This window comes from Pezoporus flaviventris, unplaced genomic scaffold (assembly GCF_033815535.1).
Source record: "Pezoporus flaviventris isolate CSIRO_AGI_PZ_B2104156 unplaced genomic scaffold, CSIRO_AGI_Pfla_v1 ptg000001l, whole genome shotgun sequence".
Classification (NCBI taxonomy): domain Eukaryota; kingdom Metazoa; phylum Chordata; class Aves; order Psittaciformes; family Psittacidae; genus Pezoporus; species Pezoporus flaviventris.
The window spans coordinates 33,094,536-33,111,921 of record NW_026892549.1 but is presented as its reverse complement, the minus strand read 5'-3'; the positions used below and the strand labels follow the sequence as shown (position 1 = coordinate 33,111,921).

General features: G+C 39.1%; 1 protein-coding gene across 1 annotated transcript in view; it reads left to right on the top strand.

Moving 5' to 3' along the window:
* Positions 1 to 17,386, top strand: part of LRMDA (leucine rich melanocyte differentiation associated) — a 716,652-nt gene that overhangs the window by 596,816 nt on the left and 102,450 nt on the right. The window contains exon 7 of the mRNA XM_061450997.1: positions 10,156 to 10,240. Within this exon, the coding sequence (XP_061306981.1) occupies positions 10,156 to 10,240 (85 nt within the window). The remainder of the gene's footprint in view (positions 1 to 10,155; positions 10,241 to 17,386) is intronic.

Here is a 17,386-nt window from a genome sequence, read left to right as displayed (position 1 = left end):
GCAAAAGAAACATAAAGCCAAAAAATTCCCTTATCTTACCAATACCTGCCCTCAAGTTCCTTTCGTGTCTCATGAATTCCCTTTATTATTAATAAGAAAAATAAACTGGAGAAAAAGACCCTCTATTTCCCTAGAAAATTCTTTCTAATGAGATACTTTTATAAAAATAAATAAAAATGTCATATTGGTTCAGAATAATCAGATTGTGTTTGTCTTCTTTATTAGGACTGGTTAAATTACTATTTTTAATTTTCTTAAAACTGGCTGTTGCTGACAGTCATTCAGATCTTTGTGGCATTCATCAAAATATGAGAAACACAGTTTCCTTTTCCTTCCCCCCCCCCCCGTTCATTCAATATTCATCTGCTTTGTTCTTATATTTTTCAGTGCCATGGTCAAACATCTAAAACCACATTTTAAAATAAGCACTATTTCTATGCCAGGTTAGGAGGTCATTTCAATAAGCCTATAAAGATCGGACAAGTTGTGATAGACATCATGTATTTGTTTCTGCCTCTTCCCCTTAATTAATGTGACTCAATTTATGCTGGAGGTTTACTAAAGGCAACTGCTAACTTGTAGTTAATGATGCTTGGATGTGGAGCAGGGGAATTGGGAAATCCCATTTCATCAAGGAAAGCCGTCTTTCCATGTAAGCATGCCATGCCACCTGTTGGTTTTCCAGAACATAACAGTGTATTGAGATCAGCTGCAAACTCAGGCGGGCTTATTTGACTGCTCTAGCTTAGTACACAGCTAGGGAGATCAAGGCCTTTTGTAGCCTGCCATATATAGTGGTACTGTCAGGTCCTGCTTCTGCATATTTTCTAGTCTCTGTATTATCCTTTCTCTCACACTTTATCCCTTTCTTTCACTGGGTTCACAGGTCCTGAGTTTGTAGAAAAGCAAATACATTGTAAATAAAGGTGTTCCTCCCTAACCATCCTCTAGAAGGGAATGGTTAAAGTCTTGGTGTATTGTTGCTTCCTGTAAAGTTTTCTGCTATCACAGAGCTCTCAAAGATCTCACAGTGAAATCAAAGCCCCATTGTGGTTGATGCTCTGAAAATTTATGGGAAGAGGCAGTGCCTCTAAAGTAGTATTTTGATATTCTCTGCAAGCATGTCATAAATTCAACCCCAAATTAATGCATTTAAATCTTTCTTTTTCTTTGTTATTAGGCAGACTGTGTTCCACATCAAACATTTAAACATGTTTTTTTATTAATTAGTCAGTAAACAATTAATTTCTTGTTAGTTATTTCTTAATTTTGGGGGGAAAAAAATATTGAGGAGAAGTTCCATGGCAACTTTCTGTACAATTTATAGCAAATGCGAACAAATCATGATGGTCTGATATACTCATGGGTTAATAAATCTGAGTTGTTGCTGTCAGTGTTTCAAGGGGTTGAATCAACTCATTGCTGATGTATTGGTGCACAAATAGAATCATAGTATCATAGAATGGTTAGGATTGGAATGGACCTTAAGATCATCTAGTTCCAGCACCCCTACCAATGGGTAGGGTCACCTCACACTAGACCATATTGCCCAAAGCCCCATCTAACCTGGCCTTGAACACTGCCAGGGATGGGGCATTTACCACTTTGGATCAACATGTTCCAGTGCCTCACCATCCTCACAGTAAAAAACTCCTTCTTTATATCTTAACTGAAGTACCTCCGGTTTAATTTTAAACCCATTTTCCCTTGTCCTGTCGCTACAGGTTCTAATGAAAAGTCACTCTCCAACATCCCTGTAGGTCCACTTTAGGTATTGGAAGGCTATTATAGGGTCTCCACCCAGTCCTGTCTTCTCCAGGCTGAACGGCTCCAATTTTCTCAGCCTGTCATTGTATGGAAGGTCCTCTAGTCGCCTTATCCTCATGGCCATCCTGTGAACTTGCTCCAAGAGCTCCATGTTCTTCTTATATTGAAGACACCAGACCTGAATGCAGTACTCCAAGTGGGGTCTCATGAGAGCAGAGCAGAGGGGCAGAATCACCTCTTTTGATCTGCTAGTTATGCTTCTTTTGATGCAGCCCAGTATACAGTTGGCTTTCTGGACTGTGAATACATACTGCTGGCACATATTGCTGGCTCATGGAAGGTTTCAAAATATATATGAATTATTGAAGGCTCTTGCCAATGTATCTCTGGTGAAGATATGCATGCCCAAGAGATCCAAAATAACTCCTTAGCTTAAGCAGATGTTTGTGCAGACTTTTATTAAAACTGTAATAAGCTATGTATCTGTTAAATTATGATTAGTTTTAGAGTACCGAGTACATTTGAGACAGAACAAGCTTATTGGAAAAATATTACTGTTTCTCTACATAAAAGGAAAAGGTTTTGAAAAGCAAATCCTTTAAGTTGGAACTATACCACAGATTGTCCCGTTAATCATGTACCTTTCTAGAGAAATGCTTTTGTCAGTTTAAAAAATGGATAATGCAATCTTTTCCTTCATTCTTAATAGCAGTTTGCCTGTGGATACATAAAAAATCTTTTAAAATAAATCATACTTTCTTAATAAATTCAAGTTTTGCATCTGATAATGTGATATATACCACTGGGCTGATCACTGCAATGTCACAATATTGGTTTTGGTTTTATTTGAATATAAATCACTAAATGAGAAGCAGCAAGCTCTTAAAGTGCTAAGGTTATTTCTCTGTGACCTTACTAGATGACTTTGACAAGTGTTAGAACTGTGATGAATTAAAATAAACAACAGTATAACAGAACACAAGCATTCTTGATAATTGTGGGTCAGACTTAGAGAATGAGTATCATGCTGTCCCCAAGAAATTTGCCTCTTCATCAGTTCCTTAAAAAAAAAATGAATGAGTCAAACTGTGAGATCTTGGAGATTTGAGATATTCCCAGACTAGATTACAAGCATGTTGCAAAGGAAAAATCCCAAACACTTAAAATCTTTCTGATGTAACATGTGTAAGAGAATCCTTAGTCTATGTCTTGAGCTCTGTAGTAAATAATTTCTTCATTATTTTTGATTTTGCTACCACATCTCATTTGGAAATCTGCCATCTTTCTTTCGGATGATGTTTTGTTCAAACTTAAATTGCTCTCTGTGATATCCTCTGAAAATATTTTGGAATTAAATGTATTTAGCTAAGGAAATCTTCCTTTGTAATGTATGTGTCTGTTTAAACAATTTTACTTAACTCCATCTTTCCATAAGTACATTGCATATCTATTGAACCTTTGTAAGAGCATGCCAATATGCTGCTGTTCTTCCTGTATTGTAAAATTTTCCAGGTATAATGCATTAATGGCTACTGCAGTTACTAATGTGTATAGGTGTGTAAAAAATTTGTGTTATGCCTTAGAAATAAGGGGTTTGTTTGTTTGGGGTATTTTTGGTTTGGTTCGTTTTTTTGTTTTTTTTGCTTGGTTGTTGTTTGTTTTTTTAATGCAGCTTCTAAAGTATCTGTAACTTTGATGATAATTGAAACTCTGGTACTCTTACAATCTATTTAGTGTTAAGTACTACAATTCTTAGCTCAGATAAATCTTACAGGTTAATATGAAGACAGAGATACTTCAATTCAGCAAATGTTAGGTTATGTGCATAACTTAGGCTGTGGGTAGCCTAACCTTATTACTTTACTGGCCTTGTAAATTTTATACCCGGTACTATGATATATACTTGAATGACTATAATGCTTGCAAGAATACAAGCTTTTCTTGTAATAATACTGTTAGAATTTCTTTATTGAGCTATTTGGTGTTCCTGTAAAATTGAAGCTACCACTCATTTAACCAGATTTCCTTGAAGATACGTGTATTTGTAATTACTTTCCACTGCAACAAGAACTTCTGATGCATATGTCACCAATACTTGAAGACATAACTGTCACATGTCAATGCCATCACTGTCAAAATATTCCTGTGAACATTAAATGTAATGCAGTCTATACAAATCCTTCTGGAAAATAATTTAGGGCCAAGTATCAGTACGTGGTAGGGAAAACAAATAGTTGTTCTGCTGGTGCACAGGCTTATTCAGAAATGTGATTCAGAACTTTAGCCAGTGCTTGTGCAAAACACTCCTAACCATGGGTGATATTCCATAGAATTAAAGTTCCTCTAACTGAATGCTTAGCTCAAGGTAATGAAAGCTGTTCTATATTTGACAGGGAATTATATACTGTACATAAAATAACAGCAAAACACCAATAAACAAACCCTCCTCTTCTTGCTTTTCCTAAAATTGGAAATAAAGCTAAATTGCCCCTTCACTCCAATATCCTTTTTAGAAGCTCTTGAATTTTGCTCGCTCAGTGATATATTGCTGAAAAGGCAAAGTCTCTTCCAGTAATTTTAGGAAAAGCTATCATCAAGCTGTCAACAGTCTAAATGGAGATTAAAAGTACCAAAGAGAAACCTTCACTGTTATCAGAGTCCCAAATAAGTACACTTGAATAAGCAGATAACATCTAGAGTGTACGGTATGAGACCACTTATTCCTCCAGCTTTTGGAGTGATTTACAGAGATGAAGTCTTATGTTAAATAGTTAGTGACATTTTTCTTCTTGTCTTGCCCGAACAACTTGTCCCAAAGAAAAAAAGGTAGTTGTGAACAGTTGCCTGTCCATGGAATTCATTTCAGATGTCACATTACTGGGTGTTAGGAGCACCTATCTCATCCTCTGAGATGTTATGTTCCATCAGCTCATATTGGTCATCAGACAGAAGATTTCCAGTATGTCATAGACCATAGCAGATTGAGCCACATGTTTACAGTTCACTGAAATCAAACTATTATTCACTGCACCTGAAGGTGAGAGTTGTGTCCATAGCATAATCTCTCTGGAAAGAAGGTACCCTGAAAAGTCATGTTATCACTGATGAGTCAGGGAACGTAGATTTTCTAGATTTTTACTCATATCTAATAAGTAGCATCCTTGCTAGTTGGGCAAACTTATCTCTGTTAAGATATTTGTTTTGATGCTGTCCTGGGTTCAGCAGTAGCAGTCATGTTTCTCCTCCTTGGTAGCTGGTGCAGTGCAGTGTTTTGACTTTCGGCTCGGGAACAGAGCTGATAGAGATGTTTTGGTTTGGCCAAGGACTTTGTGAGCCTCATGCTCTGCCAGGGAGGAGGGGAAGCTGGGAGGAAGCAGAGACAGGACACCTGACCCAAACTGACCAAAGAGCTATTCCATACCACAGCACGTCATGCCCAGGAGGTAACTGGGAGTTAGCCGGAAGGGCTGGGAGACTGCAGGGTTGGAGGAGGTATCGGTCGGAGCTTGGTCGGGCTTGGGGGGCGAGTTATCGGTCAGCGGGTGGTGAGGTGTTGTATTCTCTTCCCTTGTTATTTCCTTTATCATTATTATCATTGGTGGTAGCAGTAGTGATTTGTGTTATACCTTAGTTACTAAACTGTTCTTATCTCAACCCGTGGGAGTTGCATTCTTTTGATTCTCCTCTCCGTCCCTCCGAGAGCAGGGGGAGGGCAAGAAAGGGGGGGGAAGTGAGCGAACGAATTACCTGACTGGGTTTAAACCACGACAGTTCTTTTTGGCGCCCAACGTGGGGCACGAAGGGTTGAGATAACGACAGATTTGACTGGATTAATAGTCATTCGTCACAATGCTGATTTATTGGCTATCAGAGTTGTTCTTCTTGATCTCACAGCTTCAGACCGTTGTAACTTACGTAGAGCCGGTATTTGCTGTGTTAGTGTTTATCAAGTGTGGGGCCTGGGCTAAGGTTCTTGTCTCACTGTGCTTTATGGCAATGGCTTGTAACACGGGCGGGCTCCAGCAGCAGGGCGGGACGGACGTGGCCGTGGACTTGTACCTGGCCGTCCGGCTGCTCTTCACCGGCCTGGCCCTCACCCTACTCTCCATCTTCGTGAGGCTGCGGGGAGCCGAGGGGGAGCGGCCCCGGGAGCCGGCGGCAGCCGAACCGGCCCGGGAGAGCGGTCCCGGGGACCAAGCGGCGGCGGGAGCGGGGCCGGAGGCCGCGAGGGGACGGCTGCCGGTGGAGGAGGTCGGGGCGGTCGAGGAGCAGAAGGAAGCGGCTGCCGAGCAGCGGGAGAAGGCGGTGGAGGAGCCGAGCCCCGCGGAAGAGCCCAGCCCCGCGGAGGAGCCCAGCCCCGCGGAGGAGCCCAGCCCCGCGACGGCCGAGAGCGTTTCCCGGCAGCCACCCGCCGAGCCCCAGGAGGATGCAGGAGACCACGCAGCGTTTCCCAGCAAGGCAGAGGAGGAAGAGCTGGACTCAGGAAAAGAGAAGCCGGTGGTGGGAGAGCCGGCAAGCACAGCAGCTACACCAGCCCCAGTGACAAGCACAGCAGCGTCGTTTGAGAGTTCTGAAGGCTCTGAATGGCCTTTGGGTATCCTTGGGACCTGCCTGCTGATTGTGATGGGGATCAGCATGTTGGCACACACACAGGCTGTGTTCTACCCACAACCATTTTGTCTGATCTCAAAAGTTAAGCAGAGTCAGGTTTGGGTCTTGTCTGGGGTTAGACAACAATATAGGGGGACCAAGAGATTTTCCCCAAGGCTGGAGAGTCATGAGTGGCAGGGTGTGTGGGACAGTATGGGCAAGTATCTAGTCCACTGGGCCCCTCCAGTGCTTTGGAAGCGTCGGAGATGGAAGGCAGCTGTATGGAGTCCCCAGCAACAAGCTGCAGAAACTGCTTAAGGGGACAGTGAATTATTTTAAGGCTGGTGGGCCCATGGCACTTCAGGCCATCAGAGCAGAGATGCAACACAGAGATGGACTCATGATCGAGGGGTGGACTTAACAATGGACACTATTGCCCTAGTTATTCACGAGTGTGAACACTGCACACAGTCTCTCCTGCTCTGGAAGACTGTTACAAGAGATGGAGCCTGCCATCATGGACCAGATGGACTCGGCAGCATTATAGGGACTGGTCCATGCACTAAGATAAGAGTGATGGTATTTTGAAAATGTGGGAACTGAGCATGACGTGAATGGTATGGAATAAGGGGTGGATAATGTCCTGGGTTCAGCAGTAGCAGTCATGTTTCTCCTCCTTGGTAGCTGGTGCAGTGCAGTGTTTTGACTTTCGGCTCGGGAACAGAGCTGATAGAGATGTTTTGGTTTGGCCAAGGACTTCGTGAGCCTCATGCTCTGCCAGGGAGGAGGGGAAGCTGGGAGGAAGCAGAGACAGGACACCTGACCCAAACTGACCAAAGAGCTATTCCATACCACAGCACGTCATGCCCAGGAGGTAACTGGGAGTTAGCCGGAAGGGCTGGGAGACTGCAGGGTTGGAGGAGGTATCGGTCGGAGCTTGGTCGGGCTTGGGGGGCGAGTTATCGGTCAGCGGGTGGTGAGGTGTTGTATTCTCTTCCCTTGTTATTTCCTTTATCATTATTATCATTGGTGGTAGCAGTAGTGATTTGTGTTATACCTTAGTTACTAAACTGTTCTTATCTCAACCCGTGGGAGTTGCATTCTTTTGATTCTCCTCTCCGTCCCTCCGAGAGCAGGGGGAGGGCAAGAAAGGGGGGGGAAGTGAGCGAACGAATTACCTGACTGGGTTTAAACCACGACAGATGCATGATGCGTCTTCATGTTATGATCTGATTTTTGCTAGGGACAAAAATGGATCTATAACCATGGTCTGACATACAAGCAAAAGCTTAGTAAACTATTCAGTCACCTATTAACATTTTAATATACACTGGAACAGGTTTCCGAGAGAAGTAATGGATGCCACATCCCTGGAAGTGTTCAATGCCAGGTACGATGGGACTTCGAGCAACCTGGTCTAGTGAAAGGTGTCTCTGCCTGTGGCAGGGAGGTTTGAACTAGACAATCTTTAAGATCTCTTCCAAGCCAAACCATTTTATGATTCTGTGATCTGGAGTTGTACAGCTATGACAAAGAAGATTTTTAAATTACAGCCTTTAACAGACTATTACAACAGTTGATGTGATATACCTGGACTTGTGCAAAGTGTTTGACACTGTCCCACATGACATCCTTGTCTCTAAATTGGAGAGACATCACTTTGATAGGTGGACCACTCGGTGGATAAAGAACTGGCTGCATGGCCGCACACAAAGAGTTGTGGTCAATGGATCAGTGTCTAGCTGGAGACCAGTAATGAGAGGTGTCACTCAGGGATCAGTGTTGGGACCGGTCTTATTCAACATCTTTGTTAGTGTCACGGACAGTGGGATTGAGTGTTCCCTCAACAAGTTTCCCGATGACACCAAGCTGTGTGGTTCGGTTGATACCCTGGAGGGAAGGAATGCCATCCAGAGGGACCTTGACACGCTTGTGAGGTGGGCTGATGCCAACCTCATGAAGTTTAACCATGCCAAGTGCAAGGTCCTACACCTGGGTCGGAGCAATCCCAGGCTCAGCTACAGGTTGGGCAGAGAAGAGATTCAGAGCAGCCCTGCGCAGAAGGACTTGGGGGTTTTGGTCGATGAAAAAATGAACGTGAGCTGGCTTCAGTGTGTGCTCACAGCCCAGAAAGCCAACTGTATCCTGAAGCAAATGCTTCATCCCTGGTGGTGTTCAAGGCCAGGTTGGACAGAGCCTTGGGTGAGATGGTTTAGTGTGAGGTGTCCCTGCCCATGGCAGGGGGGGTGGAACTAGATGATCTTAAACGCCTTTCCGTCCATAACAATTCTATTTGTTCTATTCTATTCTAGTCTATTCTATTCTATTACCGTTACTTATTTTCATTATTGTGGATTTCTGATTGTTGGTCTCAGGTTTAGTTTGGCAATCAAGATTTGAATTGCTATTTAGGCTTTTTCTTCTCCAAAACATTACAGCTATATTTTACACTTTTATCTTGACTGGCTGTTGTAAACCTGGTTTTAAAATAATTTCAATTAAAAAATATATACATTTTGGGGATATGATTAATTCCAAAATAAGAAGTAAGTTTGAGGTGTATTCCTTTGATTGACTTTTGCAGTTTATAAGCCAAGGTATGAGTAGGGAGTAACCTGCATTGTAGATAACAATTATTTTCTGAAGACTCCTTTCAGAAAATTAACATGAAATTCAAGAAATAGTTTAGCTTTTGTAGGTCTTCTCTTTATTTGCGTTATCTTTTCTATTAGAATTATCATGTAACTTTTAGGGAACGCTGTCCTTTGTGTCTTTTATTAAATCTTTTGTATCTTAAACATGCATAATCTTTTATGCATGTTGCAATGGGTAGATTGTAAACACTTAAGCAAACTCTGTACCTGAAACGGAACATATCACTATCATGGTATCCATCCACCTAAGTTAAACTGACTTTTAAAAACTGTGATGATGATTCATATTCACCTACATGATCCCTTTTTTCATATCTCCTTTTAAGAATGCAAGGCTGCTGCTCTATAACTAAAAAGTAAGATGGTAAATGTGGCTTATCTTGACTTTATATTGCTCTTCCCTTCAGATGAAACATCCATCTTGATGATCAGTTTCTTGCAAACTATAGCTCCAGAGTCTAATCTTTAAATCAGGACCATAGGATCTTGAAACTTTTATTATAGAGAAAGATTGTGATTTCCGCTCTCCTCTCCTAATATTTTGCTGTCAAGTATTCTGCGCAAGTCTTTTTGGTACTCACCTCTTTAAACGTATTAGACTTCTGGTGTGGGTTTTAAGTGTTTATTATTAAAATTCTATATACTTGTCTGCTTTTTTGCATTATAGGCATTTTAATTTTTTAAGACATACCTTCATTTAGCTCACAGAACAGTTGAATGGCAGAATCTGGTTTTGTTTTGTGGGTTGTTTTTTTTTTTTGCTTAAAAAGTATGGTACCTTATCCCAGCATTCTATTTTCTGTCTCCTTATATGTGGACTCACTCATAACTTCCTTCAGCAAAATATTAAATTGTTTCACCAAGAAGAACATTTTTAACATTGCCCAAAGATTTTCTGATAAAAATGGTAATTTTCTGAAGCTGTGAGTTGTGTGTACTCATTTGGTAATGATACCTAATATCATTATGTAAACTCTTGTGAGTGCAGCTATCTTGAAGGACTGGGCAGCCTTAACAAAACCCAATTAATCCTCAGTGGCTGGTAACTCTGAGCACCTGTAACCACATAATAGCACAGGTGCATCCTCTTTGCATAATCACTGACTTTCTCTCAGAGACTGATAATGTTTGTTTTATCACACAGGCCTCCAATGATGTTGCTTCTACCTCTCCAGAGATGCACTATACACCTCTGCCTTCAGGATCTAGAGATCTCACCAATCACAGAGGTATGAGCTAAACTTTGTATTGGAGAGAACTGCTGCAATGTAGTAAGCTTTGCTGTAAGGTGTTCTCTGTATTAGTGAGTGCTGCATTTGACACCTTGCAGTAAACACTGTGCCTTTCAAGCGCTAGATGAGAAAACTGTACCTGTCAAGATTACAGATTTTAACTCATGTTAAATACGATTTAAAGGTAGTCTACTGGGAAAGCAAATAAACCTATGGATAATAACATTCAATGATATTTTTGTGTGTGTGAGAAAAAAATGTAAAGAGCTTAGAGTACTTAAATGTTGCTAAGTAGATGATTACATACAGCAATAGTAATTCTGAGAGAATTTGTAAACTTTCTAATATTTGTAAAGAGAGAGGTTTTTGGTAGTTCAACAATGTAGGTCTATAATTTTGAAGTGTTAACACATTTTTGTTACAGTAAAAAAGGATATTTTTTTTGGTTTTCAACATTAAAGGCAGATCAGTATTTAATTTTTAACCAATCCTTGAACTTAAAAAGCACCTTGGGCAAATTCTCAAATTCTTTCTGCATACCTACGGGGCAAAAGGTTCAGGGAATGGGTGAAAAACTGAATCAGGAAGGGAGCATTCCAAGCTCTTTCATCTGTATTCTAAAAACGAGAAATTCATAAAGCTGGCAGCATTTTTCAGTTTACAGTGAAAGTAATGTTGATATTTATTTCTCACATTGCACATTGATTCCATGATTCCATCATGGAAACCGTTTGTGTAGTGGCACATTTTGTATAGGATACTGTAATCAAAGTCAGCCTTACATTTAGGAATTGATGGTAGCTTAGTTTTAGTGTGTGCTGAAATTTTAGAGCACTGAAGAAGATTGAGGCGGTATTAGTAGAATGCCTTATTACTTGAAACCTTCTGAAAGAATCTGGCAGGCAATGCAGCCAAGCAAAGACCTGTGATTCAAGTGGGAAGGATGAGGAAAGCAACTGATTAGACTTTAATTTGTTGTAGCCTATTTCACTGTCATTGTGCTAGGGCTAAAGATGGGTGTGAAGCTATATCCTGGTCTTGGTGTAAATTGATATGGTGTACTGGAAATAGGATATCCTGAAAGTGCTATAGTGCTTTGTGTTCTGACACTGAGCTCGTGTAGTAACTGGAACTTTTTGAAGATAAAGGACTAATCCGAAATCCTGGATTTTAAAATAATTGCGCCCCACTGCCCCCTAATTTCCAAGATGTGTGTTGTGGCTTTGATTTTCAGATAAGCTTATACATAATAAGTAGAATGAAAGAATGTTGTCAGTGCCTAAATTCTAAAAAAATACATTAAAAGCCAGGTATCCCCCAATTTGTTTATTTAGATGATGGTGAATTAAAAGTGGGGCTGATTTTGGGATCTAACTTTGTGAAAGAAATGCCAGTAACATTAAGCATCAAAAGGTGCGTGCCCATTGTCGATTGACTTCTCTTGGACTAAAGCAATTATGTGTCTTTAGTGGGCATTGCAGACATGTCCATATGGGTGCCCATTTAGAGTGGGAGCTTACCAGTTTCTAAGTATCATGGTTTTCACTAGGGTTTGGGAATGCCTGCTAGCTTACTATGAAAAGGGAAAATTATATTCCCCAGACTTTCTACCCTTAGCTGTTCACATAATTCTCTATTACTTCTGTCTTTTACCAGAAATATTCTGCTGTGCATGCTAAACATGCTGAAAATTTCCTAGATGATTAAGCACAGTTATAAATAAAGTAAATGAGGAAGTGTCATCCAAAAAAAAGGGTAAAACTGGTCCTAAAAGATACATTGTTATTGGATCCACTAAGTTTTTATCTGTATTTGTAGAATATATGCACAAGATAATTAAGACGGTTTTCCAGAATTCCAGGCCTTGTCAGAAAAGTTTGGACTGACCTGCTGGCAGGGCCCATTACCTCAGTCAACTTCTTTTATACAAAGCAAAATCTCTGTGTTCACAAGCCCATAAAAGATTAATTGGAGTCAATAGACAAATCTCCAAGAAAAGAATGAAATACTTAAACATGCTATTTTATTGAAGTTCTGAATATTTTCTATCTTTTTTCTTCACTGAATGCTTTCAGTGTTGTAAAATATGATTGAATCAGCTGTTGCATATGTAAATATTGGCAGTTTTCAATGCAAACTGGAAAGAATGCTGTAAGTTTATGAGTGCTCTTATTTGTCCCTGGAGAAACTTGTTTACCAGAATCTGAAAGTCTGGCAAGTGGTTTGGTGCAACTATAAATTGATTTGGGAGAGATTATGTGGGAGAGGTTGAGCAAGCTATATGTGTTTGAATGGTAGTTTTACTTGGACAATTTCTCACACTGTTTAACTATGAATTTTGCAGGGAGAGCAAAACCATGTGATTCTGTATGCATTGCACTATGCATCTTAGAGCTTTCATGTTCAAGAATACAGTGTATTATTTCCAGACAGGATCTAGTCTTTTGGGGTTGATTCTGTATTTTTTGCACAGACAGTATTCAGGAATTGCAAAAATATCTCTTGCACTTACAGAACCAATAGAAACAGCATATGGCGGTGTGGCAACAGTGTGGAATGTATGGAATAAGTGCAAATATTATATCAAGTGTTATAATGCTTGAGACATGTGAAGAAAAGCAATAAATACATGAAGAAAGAAATAAATATTGGATGAAGGTTTTTAAACTTTAGAAAATTTCTAGAAATTTGGGGAAACTGGTTTTAGGTTGGTTTTTTGGTTTGTATTTTTGCTTGTGTTTTTGGGTTTTTTTTTTGTTTGTTGGGTTGGTTTTTGTTTTTTTTTCCCCATTAAATTACTTTGCTTAGACCCACTTTTCTAAGCTGAACCTTTACGCAGTCCCACTGTTCATGTTTTTTAGCAGAAAACGTATTGGCTTTCTTTGCACATTTGGGGAACCTGACAGTAATATGATGTGATTCTTTGATATCTAATTGCTGTCCCATTAGGCAAGCCTTCCAAAGTGGTAATTTTGTAGCTAGCTTTACTTCTGTTTTGATTCCAAAACAATGATCTCAAATTCCTAAGGGTCTCTTCTTGGTCTTTGTTAAACTAGCATTTGGTATTTAATTTCATATGGTTTTAGGCACCAGTGATTTACTTGTGTGAAACCTATACAATTCTCTTACCCAGATAAAACAATTTTGTTAAAAGACAAATCTTTTTGTCATACAAGGTGCTACATTTATTTTTGAATTCCATTGCTTGTATTGTTCTAGTTTTTAAATTTTCTGGAGAAACAAAATAAAATGGCCCCACCATTCTTTCTGCTGGCATTTATCTTTAAGAAATAAAATATCAATTACTTATTGTTGATTTAAAATGGAAATGTCCATGCTCCCAATACACAAAAGTGATGAAATGTAGTGTATTTTTAAGTGGTTTTTGTGTATGGCACAGGTACCCTCCTGTTCCTTATAGACAATTTATTAACTGAGTACATATGAAATCTTTAAATAGAGCTTTCAATTCTTAACATAGTTGAAATTGATAGGAAAAGAAATTTTTAAATAGTAATAATGTAATTATAAGGAAAATTTGGTTCATGTGTGGAAAAAGGCTTCCACCCTCCTTCCCCCTCAGGGTGTATGTTCCTTTTTTTATAATGGCATCTTTGGTAAGGAAGTTCCTTTCTATGTCTAAGCATTCAAATTCAAATTGCCTTCTGAAAAGAACAGCGCTTTCCATTTGGTGTCGAAAATAGTAATTTATCACTCTATCTCTATTTAGTAATATTACTTCTCATGACTATCATGAAAATCTGTTTTTCCCATAAAAAAAAAAGTTCTGGATGCCTTTTCTATAAACAGATATTTTGTAACATTGCCGATTACCTGGTTTGCTTGAAAATCTAGTCATTTGCCAAAGTCATTTGGTTTCCAGTAACATTTTACAAATGATTCCTTTTCTTGTGCTCTTGTTTCCTGGAACAACCAATGGTAAGTCTGCCCCATGGCTTACTGGTAAAAGGAAGAAGAAGTAGTTTCCATTAAAAACTAAGCCTGTATTTATGTAAGTAGTTTTTAGAGCCTTAGCTTGGATTTATGCCAAGGTTTAATAGTTCCAATCTATTCTGGCTTGTAAGAACTTCCTGAACAAATACACTGTCCAGTTTTGGTGCCTATTCGGTTAATTATCTAAGTGTTCTGGTATGTATAGAGGTTACATTTTCTCATTTCATATTTGAATGATGAGTGCCTAAATGAAAAGTTATTTATTCTAGTATTATGTTTCAGTCAACTGACAGGCACATTTTCTTATTCTTTATAACGGTCTAATCTGAGTTTGAAAGTCAAAACTGCATTCAGAAGTAATGCCTAGAAATCCAAGAACAGAATATTTTTAAGCTTCCTATTAACCCTCTGAAGGTAATTTTATAAAGCATTTTTGATCAAAGGAAATGAGGGGTTCCTTCTGCTCTGTTTCTGTTTAACAGGACTGTGTTGAAGATATAATTTGGAATTAAGATCTTTCCAAACTTTTGCATTGCTAAGCAAGCAAAAGCATGCAGGCATATAATCTCTTAGAGAGACACCTAAATTTTATCTCTCTCATTTTTTCCTTGTTGTTCGGCATATTAAATTTTCAGTAATGGCTGGTATGAGTATAAAGAATGCATTCTGTTTCATTTTTAGGGTGTACCGTACATAACTAGCTACTAGCATTGTAGGAGTTGAGATATGCACTAGGGCAAGACAGAAGTGTAATTTATGCTGCATGACAGGTGTTTAGCCATCTAGTTGTGCTGGAATTGACAATCCAATAGATGTAGAAGATGACCTACTATTTGCAAGATTTGGTGTTGTAGGAGAAAGGTAGAAGTTTGGAGAGCCAGAGGGAGTAATATGATTGATATGATGTGTGAAAGTGCCAAAGTATTCTCTGGGGATTTACCTGTTCTGTGCCAGTTTGCTCAGTCTGCTCATACTTTAGAAATAAATATTCTCAGGTTCATCTGGAACTATTAATGTCTATTGTTTTTTCAAGAATTTGGTCTAGAGTTTTTTACTTCCTGAAGTAAAATTATAAAGTTGACATGCACTTCTTAATAAGAAATCTTAATACACAAAGTTCTTATTTTTGAAGGCTTTCAACTTATTCCATATGCATTCTGAAAAGTCATATTGTCCTTAAATCAGCAACATAAAAAGAGGTTTGCGTAAAACCTTACTTCCAGAATAGTAAGTACCATGTTTATATTATCATTGCAGTCTTCTCTGTTTTTATTGGTTTATTTCAACATTTTATTTTATTTTATTGTTTTATTTTAACAATTGTTAGGTACGCATTGTGTTTGTGAGCCAGAGGCTTCTTTAGAGTTTGAAATTAGCTGCTGGGAAAGCTGCAAAGCAATTTATGTAGCAACTTATCATAACCAGGTTGTTTTTTTTTTAATGTGAGCTGCACTTTATGCTTATCAATTGATTTTTCTGTATATCTGCATAAAGCAGCTCATTGTATGCTGTCCAAAAAGAAAATAATAGTAAAAAACCTGTGGGTAGTACTTTATCATTCATTTAATCTTAGGCATCTTAAAATATTTTTTTAATAAAATGTGTCTATATATGTATATAAGAAGTATTTGCTTTAACTTGTCTAGTAACTCAGAATAGAATGAATAAGAGAACTTCAGACAGTATATGGAAGTTTTGTGTCAGGCAGAGATGCTGTGAATAGTGAGAAATTTTCTTTGTTAGTTTACATGAGGTGTCCTTTGAAAATAGATTTTAAGCTGCATAATGTTATGTTGAATAATGGATTGCATAGGTCTTAGGCCAGGATCTTCTGACCATGAGATGAATAACCTAAAAAAAATGAGCAAATAATGTTCTCAGTAGCATGGAACAGTCAAGATCATATTTTCCAGGGGCAGGAACACTCAAAAATAAGCTGTGACATTTTCTATTAATGCCAGAAAATATGTCCCAACATTGAGTTGTGCTATGCTCATCACTTAGCCTTGAGGGGAGTGGGTGGAAATCCTCTTCTTTTGGCACTTTGTGAGAAGACTAAAATAAGTAGTCTGTTGTGAAGGGGGAAAAAAAAAAAAAAAGGAAAAAAATCTCATTTGGCTTGCCTGTATGAAATGAAAAATTGAGATCTAGTGCCTTGCTGAGTTTTTCACTTTGGGAAATGGATGTTAATGGAAGCACAAGAGACATAGGAGAAACATAGAAAGGGAAGTGATGGTAAAGATGAGTGCCAGCATGAGAGCAAACTTGGTTAAGAAAAGATTTTGTCTAAGTTTCCCTTAGTTAAAGGAATTGCAAAGAGAAACTCTGTCAGTGGTGGATTAGAGTCCTTGCATACTGGAGGTGTGAGAACATCATGTTGGACGTTTAAAGAACTCTGTTATGACCTGTTTCTGGTGCATCTAAGAGAAAAGCAAGCTTTTCTCATAGCCCCTGGTTGTGCCTGTAGACCTGCCAGACTCACACTTGGAGATCAAATGAGCAGTACTGTCCCATATCTCTTCAGTGGTGCAGCTGATTTCATACCTTTAACTGTGAGTTTTCCCTTCAAGCAGCACTCTAGTTTATGGCCTCCTCAGTTTTGCCGATATGGTTCCTTTTTGGGGAGAGTGGAGAGATGGCTGAACAGCATATGTGGGGAGAAATGCTAGAAAGTGTGTTTTCTGAGAAAGGCTTACTGCCATGAAATGCTTCCATATGATAACAGAAGGCCACCAGTAGTGGTATTTGCCTTGAATCTGAAAATGCGTTAGACATCTATCCTGCTTCAGTGAATTGAAACACAGTCAGAAATTTTGCATTTTGAAGGACTCAAGATGTCTAGTACACATTTGCATGACTCAGTCAGCTCTCAGACATGGAATGGTTTCGTTACTGAGCAGTAATAAAAGATTAAGGAGGTTATTGGGTAGCATCTCTCTCCTAAACCCTAATCTGGTTGTTTCCTGGAATAGAACCATCACCAAGAGCTGTGGTCTTCTCTGGACCAGTTTACCTCAATTGCTCAGTAGTCATAGCCTCTGTCAGCTCCTGTATGTTTCTCCATAAAGCACAAAGACTTTCCCATATGTGGAATAAATTCTGGTTTGATTTGAGTGTGACCTTGACTAATGTGGTTCAAGAGATACATTTTCTAGGTCATTGGATTCATGTTCTTGTCAGTTACAGGGT